The 17,388-nt window shown below is 36.0% G+C and overlaps 1 protein-coding gene across 1 annotated transcript in view; it reads left to right on the forward strand.

The window, feature by feature from the left end:
- Nucleotides 1-4,429: 4,429 nt before the first annotated feature.
- Nucleotides 4,430-17,388, forward strand: part of SPAM1 (sperm adhesion molecule 1) — a 16,341-nt gene continuing 3,382 nt past the window's right edge. The window contains exons 1-3 of the mRNA XM_011357253.1: nucleotides 4,430-5,383; nucleotides 5,855-5,944; nucleotides 9,817-10,207. Of these exons, the coding sequence (XP_011355555.1) occupies nucleotides 4,430-5,383; nucleotides 5,855-5,944; nucleotides 9,817-10,207 (1,435 nt within the window). The remainder of the gene's footprint in view (nucleotides 5,384-5,854; nucleotides 5,945-9,816; nucleotides 10,208-17,388) is intronic.

A 17,388-nucleotide genomic window follows, 5' to 3' on the forward strand; every position in this document is an offset into this window, starting at 1 on the left:
TTTCCTATTTGGATGCCTTTTATTATCTTTCTCTTGCCTGATTGCACTTGCTAGGACTACCAATGTTATGTTGAATAACAGTGGCGATAGTGGACAGCCTTGCCTTGTTCCTGATCTTAGAGGGAAGGTTTTTAGTTTTTCACCATTAAGTAGAATATTGGCTGAGGGCTTGTCATATATGGCTTTTATGATATTAAGGTATTTTCCTTCCATAACGATGTCGTTAAGTGTTTTGATCATAAATGGGTGCTATATCTTGTCAAAGGCTTTTTTTGTATCTATTGATATGATCATATGATTCTTATTTTTTAATCTGTTTATGTGGTATATCGCATTAATTTTTTGCATACGTTGAACCATCCCTGTGCCTCTGGGATAAAGCCCACTTGATCGTGGTGTATAATCTTTTTAATATGTTGCTGAATTCGGTTTGCTAGTAGAGAGATCATATTTTTGATTCAGTCTGGTTCCATCTGGCTGTTCAAACCAGAAACAAGGAGTTATAAATTACTCTGTTCCTGACTCTTCACATGCATTTTGTGACCAATGGTTGTCAAATCTTGTCCTCTTCCTAACCTTGTCACTCTCCTACTCTCCTACTTATTTAAACTACTTTTACTTCATCCTTCTCTAATTGTCTCTTGTCTAGAGTAGTTATAATGTTCATTCTGAAACACATCTGATCATGTCACTACCCTAACAAAATGCTCTTTTGGGCCAGGGACTCCTGCTTGATAGTCCTCAGCTCTGTTTCCTGACATTGCCCCCTCCAGCACCCCGCAATGTTTGAACACTGCCAACAGTTAAATTGATATTTCCACATCTAGAAAACATATTTAAAATTGATATTTCCACATTTAGAAAACTGATACATTAAAAATTGGAAGATGTGGCATCATTCCAAATAACTGCAGCAAACTGGCAGGTATTCTTTTAGGACAAGATTTTGTTACCTGCCAAAGGGCTGCAGTCAGAATTCTTTGGTATGGCATTTGTCATCTCCATATTATTTTTCCTTTTCAGCAGCTCCAGCTTCTCCCATACTGGATTGTTGAATACATCACTGCCAATACTATGCCTCTCTGTCTAATCCTTGCCTCCATTCCCAGCCCTCACTCCTATTTGTTTTTTTTTTTTTTTTTCCAACTTTAGCTTTATTCTCTATTTGGAGCCATATCTCATCTACCCAGGTGTCTTTGATTTATTTTGCTGAGGCATGTCCTAAAGCACTATTCATGTGCTCTTCATATCTGGCCATTAATTTCTGCATTTCTTATATCTATTAACAAGTGTGTGCTATCTTCCTTTTTTTTTTTTTTAATTATCAGTGCTTGCCATAGTACCTGACATACAATAGGGTTCAGCGAATGTTGGGTGAATAATTGGCTGACTTAATTATCTTTAGGCAATAAGACCCCAAATGGATTGAGAGGTGCTTAGGGCAATTAAGATCACAACTAGTCCAAATATACTCTTTGTTACTTGTGAATCTCTAGGTTTATGCTAGTTCCTCTAACTGGGTCTCTGAAGTGAACGTTGAGCATTCCTAAGGTTGTGCTAATAGTCTAAATGAAATTCATTTAATTCTTTGACTTCAGCCACAAATGTATGACCTGTGATTTCTGAATCTTGCTTTCGCACTTCAAATCTGAGAACGTTTCTCTCTGCTTCCTCTGTTTTCCTTTCTTTCCTCTCATATATTAATTAACACTTACTCATCAATCTCTTGTCTGTTTGCCTAGAGAAATTAAATTTGTCTAGAGCCCTTACCTCTGGGACTCAAACCTGCATTCAATTTTAAGTTCAAGTAAGCCTTTTTGGCCTCATGTGCTTTTTTGACTCTGTTCATGGCCTTGGCTCACAGAGATATCAACTCTCTTGTTTTGTGTGACAGTGATATTTGAAGAAGTTATGTTGACAAGCATCAGGTGACCCATGGGGTGGAGAATTTGCCTTTTCTTCTTAAACTCTGAAATCTTCAGAAAGGCTTTATTCCATGTAATGAGCCTAGAGGATATGGGTTCTGGTTCTGACTCTGACACTGGTTTGATGTTTTTAGGTCTGTTTGGGTAAAAGAGTTACATTATGATACATGTAAATATATCTGTCTTTCTCTTGAATTTAAAACAGGTTTGAGAAAAAAGACTTCTAGAAACTATGACTCTTTCTTTTACCAGTGGTGATTATAATGAGCTTCCTAGGGCTGTTGTAACAAGTTGCCATAAACTTGGTGGCTTAAAACAATAGAAATGTATCCTCTCACAGTTCTGAGGTCTAGAAATTCTAAATCAAGGCATCAACAGGGCCAGGTTCTCTTCAAGATTCCAGAAAAGAATCTTTCCTCGCCAATTCCCAGCTCCTGGTGGCTCCTGGCAATCCTTGGCGTGCTTGGCTGGTGGCTGCTTCACTCCGATCTCTGCCTCCACAGCTACACAGCGTTCTTCCCTGTATCTCAGTGTCTCTGTGTCCTTTTCTCCTCTCATATGGATACCGGCCATCAGATTTAGGCCCAACCCTAAATTCAGGATAATTTCATCTCAATATCCTTAACTATTTATGTATGCAAAGCCTCTATTTCCAAGTAAGGTCATGTTCTGAGGTTTCAAGTGGAAATGAATTTTAGGGAGGACACTGTTCAACCCACTAGAATGACTATCTACCTTTAAATATCACAGCCTTATAACTTTTTAAATTTTAAAATTTAAATTTACCATTTTTAAGAATAGATATGTTCATTCTTTTTTAAAGATTTCTGTGGTTGGAGATCTTCCCAATAGGCTCATTCTGCCCCATGTTTTTCTTATATAAAATGATCATGTGGAAATTAAATGTGAATGTTAACTATTTCAATAAGCTTAATCTACTCCTTCCCTGAGATACAGAGACATCTAGCCTTTTCTTTATTCCATTTACTTCCCTCACTCCCTTCCTTTCGGGCATTGGTACTGGTAGTTGGTAGTTGAAAGGAATTCGTTTCCATCACCACCACCCCACCCCCAATATTACTACAGGGGAAGATTTTCTAGGTCCTGAGTAAGGAAATGTATAAGGGCTTAAACTATGAAAAACTTTTAGATCCTTTACATGGTCTAAACATTTTGGGGGAAATCCATTACCCTCAAAGCATGAAACTATAATAGTTCTTAAGATTTGATTTTATTCTGTCTATGATGTTCTTAGTAAGAGTAATTACTTTAAAAAGTAAGAGTAATTACTTTTTCGGCAATGGGAATGAATGGATAATGCACTGCGGTAAGGAAACACACATTCCTGGGAAATATGGTACAATTCTCATTGTAACTTCACATAGCAGTATAGTACTAATCTAATTATAACAACAGGATCTAGTTTTCTCCTAGAATCACAGAACTTTTAAATATGTTTTCTTGTAGGTAGTTTTTGTAAATACCAAATAGTACATTGCTTAATTTCTTATTCTTGGCTCACACCATTTTATTGTACCACAAAATGTGCCATAACACTTCACATTGTGACAATCAAGATGACAACACCTCACTTGTACAGATTATAAAAGACCAAAATCTGTATATTACTTTTATTAAGCTAGGCCAGAATCAATTCTTTTAGTGAAAGATATAATGTCATAAAATGTTTTATTAACTTTAAACACGAGAATTCATAACTTTGAGATATGATGAAGTACTGTTTCAAATAGCACTTAAACATGTCCCTCAGTAGGAGACTATGGTTGATTCAACAGTTTTAAGCAAACTTCTGACTTGTCACCCCTAGCAGAAGATAATTTTGCCTTCTCTTCTGCCTGCTTCCCCCCTTCAAAAAGAAAAAAAGAGAAAATCTCACAATTCTCTTTTTGGCAGACCACTATAAAATGGCTTTTCAAGAATGACAAACAAGAATGAGAAGTTTAACTTGGAATTTATTTTCATTTAACAGGCTTTTGCTAACGCATTGCTTGGGTACAGCATTCTGCACAACTGGGAAGGCAAAAAGAAAAATAGCTGCACACATCTCTCTGCGGGCTCAGTAATAATTCGGAAAAAGGAGACAAATGTCGGCTATTATAAGATTTGTTTCATACATAGGAGGAAATAATTTAATTAATTCAAACACAGGAGTCCTCCATCTTTAAAAATTGAATGAAACTTCCTGCACTTAAAGTTGATAACTTGGTAAAGCTTACAATCTCTGATACAGAAATGTAGTATAACAATAAATTCTTTCTTTCTTTCTTTTTCAGTTAAAACAGAAGTAACATGCAAAACTTTCCTGAAACATGAAGCAGAAAGAATAATATTTAAAAGTAACATGGTCGTTATATTTCTTTATCCATCAAACTGTCTTCATTCCACTATTCTTTCTTCAATATTATCCAAGATTGCATCAAATATTGGATAAACCAAAGAGCGTAAGAAGAAAGAAGTGATTTTCATAGTCATTACCCTTTGCAATGAAAGTGCTAAGGTTCAATCATATCTTCTTTAGGAGCTTTGTTAGGTTCAATGGAGCATCGCAGCTTGTGTTGACCTTCCTTCTGATTCCAGGTTGCTTGACGTCAGATTTCATAGCACCCCCTTTTCTCTCAAATGATTCTTTCCTCTGGATTTGGAATGCCCCAACTGAATCTTGTGCTACGAAGTTTAAAGTCCAGGTAGATCTGAGCCTCTTCTCTTTGATAGGAACCCCCAAAAAAGATACCATAGGACAACCCATTATATTATTTTATGTTGATAGACTTGGCTTATATCCTTATATAGAGAAGAATGGCACTGATGTGAATGGAGGACTCCCCCAGGTGGTTAACTTAGAAGGACATTTGAACAAGGCTAAGAATGACATTCCTTATTACATACCGAAGGACGACGTGGGCTTGGCTGTCATAGATTGGGAAGAATGGAGGCCTCTCTGGGCAAGAAACTGGAAACCTAAAGATATTTACAGGAATAAATCTATTCAGTTGGTTCAGCAACAAAATTCACAACTTTCTGTCGCAGAAGCCACCAATTTAGCCAAACAAAATTTTGAAACAGCAGGAAAAACTATGATGTTAGAGACCTTAAAATTGGGAAAATCACTTCGGCCAAAACGCTTATGGGGTTATTATCTTTTTCCTGACTGTTACAATCATCATTATACTAAACCTAATTACAACGGGAGTTGCTTTTTCATAGAAAAGAAAAGAAATGATGAGCTCGGCTGGTTGTGGAGTCAAAGCACTGCGCTCTTCCCATCCATTTATTTGAATTCCTACCTAAGGTCTTCTCCATTAACTGCACTCTTTGTCCGTAACCGTGTTCAGGAAGCCATTCGGGTTTCCAAAGCATCCAATGCTAAAAGTCCACTTCCAGTTTTTATATATACTCGTCCAGTTTTTACTGACAAATCTTCGCAATACCTTGGTCAGGTAAGTATATCAAGGTATGAAGGCTATGAAATAGTGCTCACAAATTGTGTTTTGTGGAGGTCAATATTATTTCGAAGGGAGTGAAATTTAGCTTTTAATATTCTCTAGAAATATGCACATAGGTAATTCAGCATCATTATATGAAGGTAAAATAGGAATATATTTTATTTTAATGTAATCATATTATATTGTAGCAACCATAGAAAATTAGATAGTACAGACGATGTATTAACTCAGTTTCTTTCTTTTTTTTTTCTTTCATGGGCCTACTCTCCTGCCAATAGCAGTAATTAAAATAATAATAGAAATACCTGTATTTTTGTTATAATAAGGCAGTGGCAGTGTGAAAGATATAGTGGAGAAATATTTAAATTATTGTTGGGTTAGCATTCTTAGCTTTGCTGTTACCGTACTATGTATAACACTTTAATTATATTCCTATCTGTTAACTCTTTCTGTCACATTTGCCAGGATGATCTTGTGAATACACTTGGTGAAACTGTTGCTCTAGGTGTCTCTGGAATTATAATGTGGGGAAGCCTCAATTTAAGTCAAAATTTGGTAAGTTGCATTGAGAGGACATAGATGAAACCATTTCTACTTTTAATGTTTTTGAGGATTGTTGTGATATTAAATAATAAACGAAGTACAATGCTTAGCAAACAGTAATAGGTGCTCAGTTAATACTAGCTGAATCAAACTATCTTTCATTTATGTGGTTATATCCTCAGGCAGAAAATATTGTACTTGTTTTCTGGTGAGGAAACAAAAATTCAGGGAGATTAATTAAAATTCTCTAGGCTATTTGACTTGTTGGAAATATAGCAGTGAACAAAGCAAGATCCTTTCATCGTGGACCTACATTCTTATAAGTGGAAACACAACATATACAGATATGTCAGATAGCGAGAGGAATGGCTGAGGGAGTGGGTGAGTAGGATGGGTAAGAGAAGTGGTTAAAATGACTCCAAGGCTTTTGGCTTGAAAGAGTCGCCTCTGAGATGGCAAAGACTTCAGCAGGAGTGCTTTGGTGAGGGCTGAGCAGGGAACAACGGGATGGGGGAGTGAGTGGGAGGGGTGATTAGGAGTTACTTTCTGAAAATACTACTAAATTGTTCAAAGCTTCTCTGCAGGAGAGGAAAAGGAGTCCTTCTTTATTTCCCACAGGTTATATTTAGTAGTGTCTATTTTAAGTAAAATTCATTTTATGAGGAAAAAAATGTTTGTTTTTGTCTGTATAGTATGAATTTTATTCATTTTTCTCCTATTTTCTTTAGTTCAAAAGCCTTTAACTATCCTGACCTAATCGTTTGCTCTCTTCTTTTTCTTCCTTCTTTAATTCTCCACGTCAGGTCTTTGTCTTCTACGTCTTCAATCCTCTTGACTCAGTGCAGCAGTAAAACTGTCACATGGACACTGCTGAATTAAAACTGAACTTGTTCTCTGACATTTGTGGAAATACCAGTGATGTAGGTGCCACAAAGAATGCTCATGGCCCAGGGGTCTTATCCTAGGGACCCATAGAGAAGAGACTGTACGCTAAAACCAGATGAGAACTTTTGATCTCTTGTCCTTCAGGTAGACCAGCCATATTTTTACTTCCTTTATAAAAAATACTTAATAGCAGTCACCTTCGTGAATTTTTTTCACAGTAATCTGAGCCCTTCTACCTATTTGGTAGAGTTCTATTGTCTCTGGTTTGATCATCAATAAAGAAAAATAACAAAATATAAGTTCAGAGAAAAGTTTATATGTCTCTTTAGCAAAATCTTTCATATGTCAGGAAATTATAATTATAATTCCAAATCGTAATTTAAAATTATAATTCACCTAAGTAGATTCCTAATTTTCATTAGTCGTTTTTCCAGATCTATAAACTTCTTTCTCAAGGGTCTTATGATGGGTTATGATGGAATCATTTATTTTCTCGCACTACTTCCTTTTTTTTTTTTTTTAAGAACTGAGAACTCCACCCTACTTTGATGAAAAATGAATCCAGCATTCCCCAATTAATAGGATAATATAACACACTATTTAATTGTCATACTTTTCTTTTTTTTACATGCACTTTAATCTTAGACTCTTATTCTTCTATCATGGCTTGCAGATTGTTTTCAGTTATTCATACAGGGACAATCCTTCGACTTTAACATGACTATTTTCTGTTTAATGACACTGCCTTGGAATTGTTCCCTGTGGACTCTGTTATGTATATTTATACTACCTTTCCTAATTTATCATCATTCAGAATGCTAGTTCTATCATTACTTCCCCCTTTTTTCTGTTATTTGTCATCAACAGTCATGAATTCATTGACAACCTGAGAAACTGGTAATTGTAAATTTACTTGCAATGACTGGAGTTGACTTAAAATGATTGTTATCAAACAAATGCAAGGCAACCATTTCTTTCTATTCCATTTTATTAGCTCCAGTGCTATGTCAGAGCCAGCTCTTATTGGTTCCAGCTCATGAGACCTGCTTATTAAATATTCAGAAATTTCGTATACTGGTTTTTCAATACAGCCATTATTAAAAATTAAATTATAAAAACTTAGAATAAAATAAATTGTGTTAAAAACAAAGGAATAAATACTCAAAGCATATGTGATTTACTTAATTTATTGGAGTTCTTTCCATCTTGTATCTGCATTAGTGGAAGATTATGTAGTGGTATGCTATTCCACGCTATTCCACACTATACAGTGTGATGATGGGGTACTTGAGTCTCAATTTTGCATTCAGTGATGTCAGGTTGGTAGGTTAAAGTTTGCCACAGTAAGAAGATTTACACCACGGGCATTAACAAATGCCATAAACCAGGCCTTATCTTTTAGAAATCTAGTTTTAAATCTTTCCAAAGACTACATTTTGTGTAGGCTAAAGATTTTCAAACCATTCTCATCCTTTAACTCCTCTTTTTGCCTAGCTCTTGTCTCTATAGACAACTGAAATGTCATCTGAACTTGGTATAAATTCTCATATATTCTTGGCACCTGGGATACAGTGTTGAAGTATATCGAAAAATTCCTGCACTCGTGGAGCTTATGTTAAATAAGGGATAGAAACGATACACATGCAAGAAAAAAATTTAATGTGATAAGTACTATTCGGAGAATTAAAATAGAGAGATATGAGAAAGTAGACAGGAAAGGTATCTGAGAAAAGCAATGTCTGATTAAAGTTGCTATCTGAATGATAAGATGAACCATATTAGAAATTAGAAGAAAGAGTATTTCAAGTGGAGGAAACAGTAAGTGTACTGTGACATGAATCTGTCATCCTCGTGAAACACCTAGTATGTCTAAGGCAGAGTGGGTGAGGAAGGGCCATTCACAAGAAAGGAAGAGTTGTAATACATCAGGCTGTAAACAAGTCGAGAGAAGTTGAACTTTATTCTAAACACCATGCAATGCTATTGGAAGGTTAAGAGGAGATTTTCTATGGCTGCCGTAAAAATTACAACAAGCTTAGTGGTAAACAACAGAAATTTATTATCTTACAGTTCTGTAGATCATAAATCCAACACTGGTTGCCTTTTTCTTTAGGGGAGGGTCCTCACTTGCTCATTTAGGTTGTAGGCAAAATTCATTTCCTCCTTGTTGCATTGAGATCTCTATTTTTTGGCTGGCTGTGGCTAAAGGACATTTCCAGCTTCTAGAGGTCATACTTTGCCGAATAAGCATATTTGTAAAAGAACTATTATAATTTACCTGTACCTAAACTATACATAACATTTAATAAAAAGAACACTCAGTTGAACTTGTTTAGTTGTTTGAGCTAACAATTTAGAAACTACTCTTTGTAATGTTTAAACTCATCTGATGAATGTGATACTTATTACGTTTATTTATAATTTATAACTAATGATAGGCTGGGCCCTGTGCTAAACATTTTTATATTCCTCGTATCTCTTTATCTTCACAACAATCATATGAGGTAGGTGCTATAATTACCCTTATTTTACAGATAATGAAGCTGAAGCACAGCCAGGTTAATTAATTCACCCATGGTCACGCAGATAAGAAACCAAGACTTCAAAAACTTGAGAGATTCTCAAGTTTGCATAGCTAGTTATTAATAGAGCTGGGACTCCAATCAGGGCAGATGGACCCCCAGAGCCCATGCTCTAACTGCTGTACCATTCTGCTCTCTGCCCCCATTAGTTTATGAATATTGAGAAAGACCAGGGCTAGGTAAGGTATGTTAGGCTTCGATTGGTCAATTAATTATTCGGTGGCATGTGAAACTTATAAATGTTACAAAAAACAGAATAATCTTGCTTGTTAAGGTAAAAAAGATAAAATATTACCTACTTCTTTCTGGGTCTGTTTTTTGTGCGTGTGTGTTTCCTTAGAAATTCTCTGTCATGGTGAAATTCACTCACATATGAGCTAACTTGAATCTTGATATACTGACCTTATTATTTTACAGGACTCCTGCAACAAACTACAAAATTACGTAAAGACTACACTTAATCCTTACATAATCAATATCACCCTAGCAGCCAAAATGTGTAGCCAAGTGTTTTGCCAAGAGCAAGGATTATGTGTAAGGAAAAATTGGAATTCGCTTGACTATCTTCACCTTAACCCAATGAGTTTGGCTATTGAAACTGAGCAAAATGGAAAATTCAAAATAAAAGGGAAACCCACACTTGAAGACCTGAAGGAATTTTCTGAAAAATTTCATTGCAGATGTTATGTCAACACCAGCTGTGCGAAGAAAGTTAATTTAAAAGGCACTCATACTATTAATGTATGTGCTTCTGAAGGTGTTTGTATTAATGCCACTTTAAAGTCAGAAAATGAAATATTCCATTCAAGTACAAGTTTAGTTCTCTTTTTTTTATTATTTTTAATTTTTTTTGAAAACGAATGCTCTGGCATACAAACAAGACTTTGATGGTATCAGAGAAGAATTTCAGGGGTTTCATCAAAAAGGCGTTTCTGTGGCTTTGAAGATTAGTAATTAGGTAATGCTGAGACACAAGACAAGAACTTCAGAAGACTGGAACACTGAGTATGGTTTTAGAGTGGTATACAGTAGATGATGGCCAAATGATGGCTTTAAAATAAAGACACTCTCAAACCTCTTGATCACTGCCCTATTTTTTTCCATGCACACATATAGCAACACGATTTTTTACTCCCCATCACCTCCCTATAACGTAAGCATCACGAGGACAGGTATTTGGTGTGATTTACTTGCTGCTATATCTGCAGCGTGATGAATAGTATCCAGGACTTAGTAGGTGCCCAGTAAGTATTTGTTGAACAAACAAAAACCAATGGGGAGCCACTAAAGAATTTTAAGTGTGTGAGTTGTCATGAGCCCTTTTACAATCTGGATCCTCTTGGACCAATGCTGCCCTAATCCTTAGCTCTGTCCTTCATGCTCCACTCCAATTATTATTCTACTGTTAAAGCCATGTTCTCATATGTAAGGCGTGAAAAGAGACAATTTGATAATGGTCTGTAAAGAACATTTTATATGGACTAGTTTACTCAGAATGCATTAATGGCTGTCATGAGAACAAATGGAAGCAGCAAGGTGAATTGGAACGGGCGTAGATTTTGGAGTTGGACAGTTATAAGGGCAAATTCCAGCTTCCGAAATTTACTAATGGGGTTCAGAAGAGCCATCCCAAGATATGTTTCTGTGGTATGTGAATATTTTGAGCTAAAGGCAATTTTAGCTTCAGGCTCAAGAGAAACTTTTGCTCCTCCCTTGACGACTTAGAAAAACTTGAATCAGGGGCCTTAATCCTTCCAAGACATCTTACCTCAACCTTAGTTCGGGATGTCTTATATACCTATGTTCCCTTTCCATCTCTGAACCTCTCCTGCATGTGGGGTCTCTGACTCTCTCATATATGTGGGGTTCTCATATGTATGTATGTATGTATTAAATTTGGTTATTTTCTCTTGTTAATCTATCTCATGTTTATTTGATTATTTGACCAGCCAGAAGAGCCTTGAGGGTAGAGGAAAATTTGTTCCTCCCCACAACTAGCTATTGGAGCCTGAGTTAGTTAACCTGGCTCAGCTTCTAGTCTAATAGAATGGCAATAATATATTCCTTTTAGGGTCCTTAAGAGGATTAAATAGTATACATGGAAAGCATTTGGCCTTAGCAATAACTCAATAAGAGTCTGTGGGAGAAAGGACTAACTTTATCTGTTTCACTTGCAAAACTGCCAGGATTGTATCAACACAATCATTCTGCACAAGATACTGACATGTTGTTGACACTGAAATTTGACGTGGAGTGGTTAAGAATTTGAATATAAAAATCCATTGATAAAATTCATCAATAAAATTGAGAACCTGGATGTTTCTCTTTTCTCCTCTGTTTGCAAAGAGAGAGGGAAGGAAGGAGGGCTGGGGAGTGGGTGGGAGAGAAAAAACAAGGAAACAAGAAATAAGGGAAAAGAACTGAATTTGTTGCTTTCTCTGATTCCACTAGGCTTCTAATTTGCACAGAATTGAGAAGAACATCTGACGCAGACACAATTAGCCTTTAACTCCCTGCAAAAGCCAAGAGTAGTTATACTTGAATGCCCTACCTTGTGTTAAACTGAAAAAAATTAACTGAGTCTTTTTTAAAAGAAAGGGCTTATTAGGCCATTGCTGGCAAAAAAAAAAAAAAAAAAAAAAAGGAGTCTGCATGGAGTCTAAACCACCAGCAGCATGGCTAGGTGGAAGAGACAGCATATCTGTTTGTCCTGGAGTTTTGCAAGCATTTTTTATAAATCAGGTAGAGGGGGAGAAAGGTGTAAACCATTCTGAAAGAATTTACATTAGCCATAAACAAAGGGGATGGGAAAAGGTGAAGCAGGGCCTATTCTGGGATACTAGCTACAAGAAAGAAGTGTCTACTCCTATGAATTGGTTGTGGGTGACAGATTGGAAAGTTCATGTGCAAATAGGAAGTGGAGGGTCCTGGGGTTGGAAATTAATCCTAAATTCCAACCAGATATACAGAAATGTGAGCAGCCTTTTCTCAGAGCTGGTCCGCAGCTGCTAACAGGCTAACTGACTCTTTCTCCCTCCGGCCACTATAGTTTTAATTTAGAACATCTCAGAACTTTTTCTTATCACGAGGCTGACCTGTCACAAGTCAGCCCACTCCTCCTTTCCCCCTTGCCTCATACTTCCTTTTAGAACCCAAACTATGAAGCCACAGAGTGGTGGTGCTGTTTGGAATATGCCCAAACCACATTCTGCTATGCACTCTCAAGTTCTGGTACAGGTAGAGTCACTAAGATCTTAAATCTAAAATTTCTGAGGCATTAAATTTGCTGTGAAGATAATGGGCTATCTGTTACAGACTATATCCCTTTGTGTCTAAACTTTATTCTTATGAAGTCCTTGCTACTCATGGTAAAATAATACAGTTACACAGTGGAAAACTAAGTCTTCTTCTTTCTTCTCTCTTCTAGTGATAACCCTTAGCTATGGTTTCTTGTATATAATTCCAGAAATGTCCTAGGAGTATGAAAGCAAACGTCTCTATGTGTGTGTGTTGTCAAAAGATAAGGCACATTAAAAACTTTAAGAGTTTATTTGAACAAAAATTGAATAAAACTGGGTAGCGCCAAGCCAGAAGTGATTAGAAGCGCTCTGCCAACAGCAGCCGAGCTTAGGCAGAGGGAGTGTGGAAGGAAAGAAAATTATTTGACTAGCTGTAGCTTAAAGCCTTCTTGCTCATTTGTGATTGGTTGTCCTTGGCATTTGGGTTTTGTAACTTCGAGGCTTAGATTTTGGTTTGCTTATACAGGTTGCCACAGCAATAGAGCCACGTCAGTCTAACGGCTTTCTTATTTAATTCAACAGTATATTTAACACAAATAGGATATGGTGTCCATAAGTGTCTATAACATGCTCTTCCCACATGACAATATATTTGAGACTTCTGTCCGTATCAATATATTGTGTAGTGACCACGTCATACTCCTCTATACCACTATATGACAGTTTTTAAAAAAACAGTTAATTTATTTTTTATGGTGACATTGGTTAATGAAATCCAATAAGTTTCAGTTGTACACTTTAACAGTAAGGCATACATATATTTACACTGTGTGTTCACCTCTCATAGTTAGATTTCTTTCTGTCACCACATATTTGAAGCCCCTTTACCAAGTCTACCTTACCCCTCTCCCCACCCTCTGGTAACCACTAGTCTATAGTCCATGTCCATGAGTCTCTGTTTGTTTGTCCTGTTCATTTGTTGCTTTTAGGCTTATATCCCACATATAAGTGATATCATGTGATTTTCAACTTTTTCCGTTTGACAGTTTTTTAAAGGAAGTTTTTATTAATGGACATTTCATTTTCTGGAGTTTTTTCCTCCTCTAGCAATAATGTTGGGGTTAGCACTTGTATACATATATATCTTGGCACACTTTTGCCAGGATGAAATAGAATTGCTAATGCAAAGGGTATATATATTTTAATTCAAAAGATAAACATTGCAAAATTATCTTCTGAAAAGTATGTTCCAATTATGGATCTCGCCAATAGTGAATGAGAAAGACAGTTTCTTTGTCAATACTGTGCATTACCAAATTCTGTAATTATTATTCATCTATAGGTGTAAGGGGCATCTCATTTTAAGAACTTGGTCCTTAAATAATCAAGTTGACCTTTATTTTCATAGTGTGTTAAGGGTATTCTTTTTTTCCTTGCCAAGGCTTTTTCTTTTTAAGAGTAAACCTTGTTTTGTTTCTCATTTATACCCAAATTCTATTTTTAGATGACTGTTGTCATTTCTGAAAATTAAGATATACCTTTACAGATATCAACAGATTGTACCATGAAACAGGAATCCAAAGACCAAGTTTAAAAAGAACATTTTATTTCTTCTGCCTTCATATTTCTTATGTAGCATTCAACTTTGATTATCACCATTTTATTTTTAAAGTACATCAGTCACTTGAAGCTACGAATTCATCTATCCATGGTATCTCATTTGTTTTCATGTAGCTATAGAGCCTCATAAAGTTTTGGCAAACAACTCTTTTATAAGAAGTGAATTTTAAATACAATTCCAGTAGTTGTTCATGAGAAGCCTAATCCTTGGTAGTAGGATATAGGGAAAGAACAAGCCAACCCAGTTTAGTCATTTGCAAGTTAATTATCCTCTATGAGTTTGTTTCTTCAACTGTGGAAGGCCAACTGTTCAGAAGATTAGAGAAAATAAACAAAAGTTACTTAGCAGAGTGCTTGTCATTAGAATTGTAGGCACTTAACAGATAGTGATTGTTATTTATTTGAAGACTTTATATACTTTCCAGAGTTTTCCCTCTACCGGATGATTTAGAGTTTACATTTAGAACATAAAACTGGCTTTAAAATTTTCATTTCGAGGAGTAATACATTAAGTAAAATGCATTTATAATTGTTCTTTACATGAAAGGGATAAATATGTTTCATTTTACTAAAAACCACAAATCATCTAATTTTGGCGCAATGAACTATTATACAGATGCATAAATATTATTAGAAAAACATTAATACTTCCAGAGGTCTCTAATGTCTGATGTGCTATAGCTGTGATTAGACTTCATTAAATCTTTACATGTTGTGTTAATACAATTTTGGTTAATCTTTTTTTTTTCAATCATTTCATTACAATACAGAATAACAAACTTCAGGGTACTAGGTAACATATATAGTTTTTATTAAAACTTGCTTCACATCAATTTGCTAATCCTAAATAACAGATATAGGGACAATGGTAGATTTGGTTATTATACAATTATATAATTTTTAGGGAACAAATCATTATGAATGATTTTATTTTTCTTTGATAGGTTTTAATTAAAGACCACAGGTAAAGAAAAAAAAGATTTCTAGGTTAATCATTTCATAAAAGTAGAAAAAAACATTTAGACTGCACTATGTAGTATATAAATGTTTTTGAGAACTGAGCAATCTTACATTAGGTTACAAATGTAAAAGATATATACTTTTTGTGTCCTATAGAAAATTTTAATCCATGAATGGTAAGGTTTCAGTAACTAATAATTTTAGTAATATCTTGTCCCCATATGATGTTGGAAACTAGCCTGGCTGAAATGGGCAGTCACTACTTTGCAACTCTTCGTAAATAAAAAGAGCTTTCATTTAATCATGTGCTTAACATTTAGTTACGTGCTTTGTGTACAACTTCTCATTGGATTATTTTTCCCAGATGAGAAAAAGAAGCCTTAGATTAGGTAACTCACCCAAGGTCACACAGATAGAGCTGGAAAGAAGACCTGAGTGCTCAAACCTGTGTATTCCACCTTTACACAATATTGCCCTCCCATAAAGTTAGGAAATGAAATAACACCTTGGCACATAGAACTTAGAACTAGTTCTGATTTCTTCTTTTCACTCCACAACTGTGTCTGACTGTGGGTATCTGACAGCTACTGAGAACTTTTTTGGGTGCTAGACCATAGGGCGCAGGTGATCAAGGGGCACTTAATTATATCTACTTTCAATATGTAGCTTTTGTGGATCTAAGGAGAAACTGGTGTTCAAAGAAAGAGAAAGCATAGATAGACTACTGGAAGTTTGCATCATCCTGACCGACCTTTCTGGGGCTTCCTTCATGACACTGATGGTGAACTTTACATTTACAGCGGCAGAGGGCAGTAGGGGAACGGTGTCAACTCCCTGGGCTTCTCCGACAATAACATCTCTATGTCCTGGAAGTCTTTTGGCTTCAGCAAACAGAAATGGTAACTAGTCACATGCCAGCCCATTGTGTCACCAGAAGAAAATCAATCTGCTTATATTTCATTTTTTAAATGGGGTATTAAGATTCTAAAAATAGAATATATAAATAATGTTACTGATCTGTGTTTTGGAATTTATATATCTTTGAGAGGTGACTTTTTAAAATTTTTGCTTATAAAACTGTTTTAAAGGTGACTTTTTTTTCCTTGAAGTAACAAATTTAATTTTGTGGGTATTTTGGTAGCGAGGGAAACAGTGGATGGGAAAGTAAGTGATCACAGCTTCCTTGTGACGATTTTATGTATTCTTCGTAGATAAGCTGAATAATTTTTCAAAATGTAGACTCTAATATATTTGTTCTGAAACATCATGATGTGTGTTGGGGGGTTTGGGGTGAAAGGGAGAGAGAGCATCTGGGGATTGCTGAAGTGGGAGCGGGGAGTGGGACTTGGTAGGAGGTGGCAGCTGAGGGGGCTGGAAAGGGAGACAGGTGCTACATATAAACAGTCCTCTGGGCTATGCTAATGAACCCACAATTAGTCTTTTAGGCAGAATTGCAGGTGGGCAGATTTGTATTTAAATCTCTGAAGAAGATGAGTTGTAGACAGACAAGGTCTTTGAGGTCTGGAGGCGAGAAAACCAGTTATAAAGGCTGTTGCTATTACCTAGAGCAGAGATGAAGTCTTGAACTAGGGGAGTATTAGAAAAAGGGAGAAGAGGACAGAATTAGAAATCAATAGATTGCTTGGATGTAAGAGAGTCAAGGGAAAACAAGCAACCTACTGTGATACCAGGTTCCTGCTTGAGTGTTGTCATATACTGCTGAGAAGGAGTGTGGGTGGAGTGCAGCTTTGGGGGATTAGTTTGAGTATGTTGTATCTGAGGTGCCTATGGGGTATCCAGACAATTTTTTATTATTGTTTTTTTAAAGCCATATGATTTAAAAGCTCGAAAGAGAGTGTAGGGCTGTGTCATTAATAATGAATATTAGAAGTCAGAGAGACGTAGCATGCCTGATACTTTGAGAAGGTGGTTTCTGGAGCCAGATTACCTGAGTTTGGTTTCTAGGTCCATCATTTGCTGACCATGTGAGCCTGGGCAAGTTACATGACTTCTCTGTGCCTTAGTTTTCTCATCTGTTGTGAGAATTAAATGAGCTGGTATATATGTAAGGCTTTTAGATTAGTACTTGGCACATAGTAAGCCCCATATGCTGGTTTGTTGTATTGTTGTTATTTTGATCTTAGCTCTCATTTATTGGAAATTTGTTCTG

The sequence above is a fragment of the Pteropus vampyrus genome, unplaced genomic scaffold, assembly GCF_000151845.1.
Source record: "Pteropus vampyrus isolate Shadow unplaced genomic scaffold, Pvam_2.0 Scaffold33, whole genome shotgun sequence".
NCBI lineage: Eukaryota > Metazoa > Chordata > Mammalia > Chiroptera > Pteropodidae > Pteropus > Pteropus vampyrus.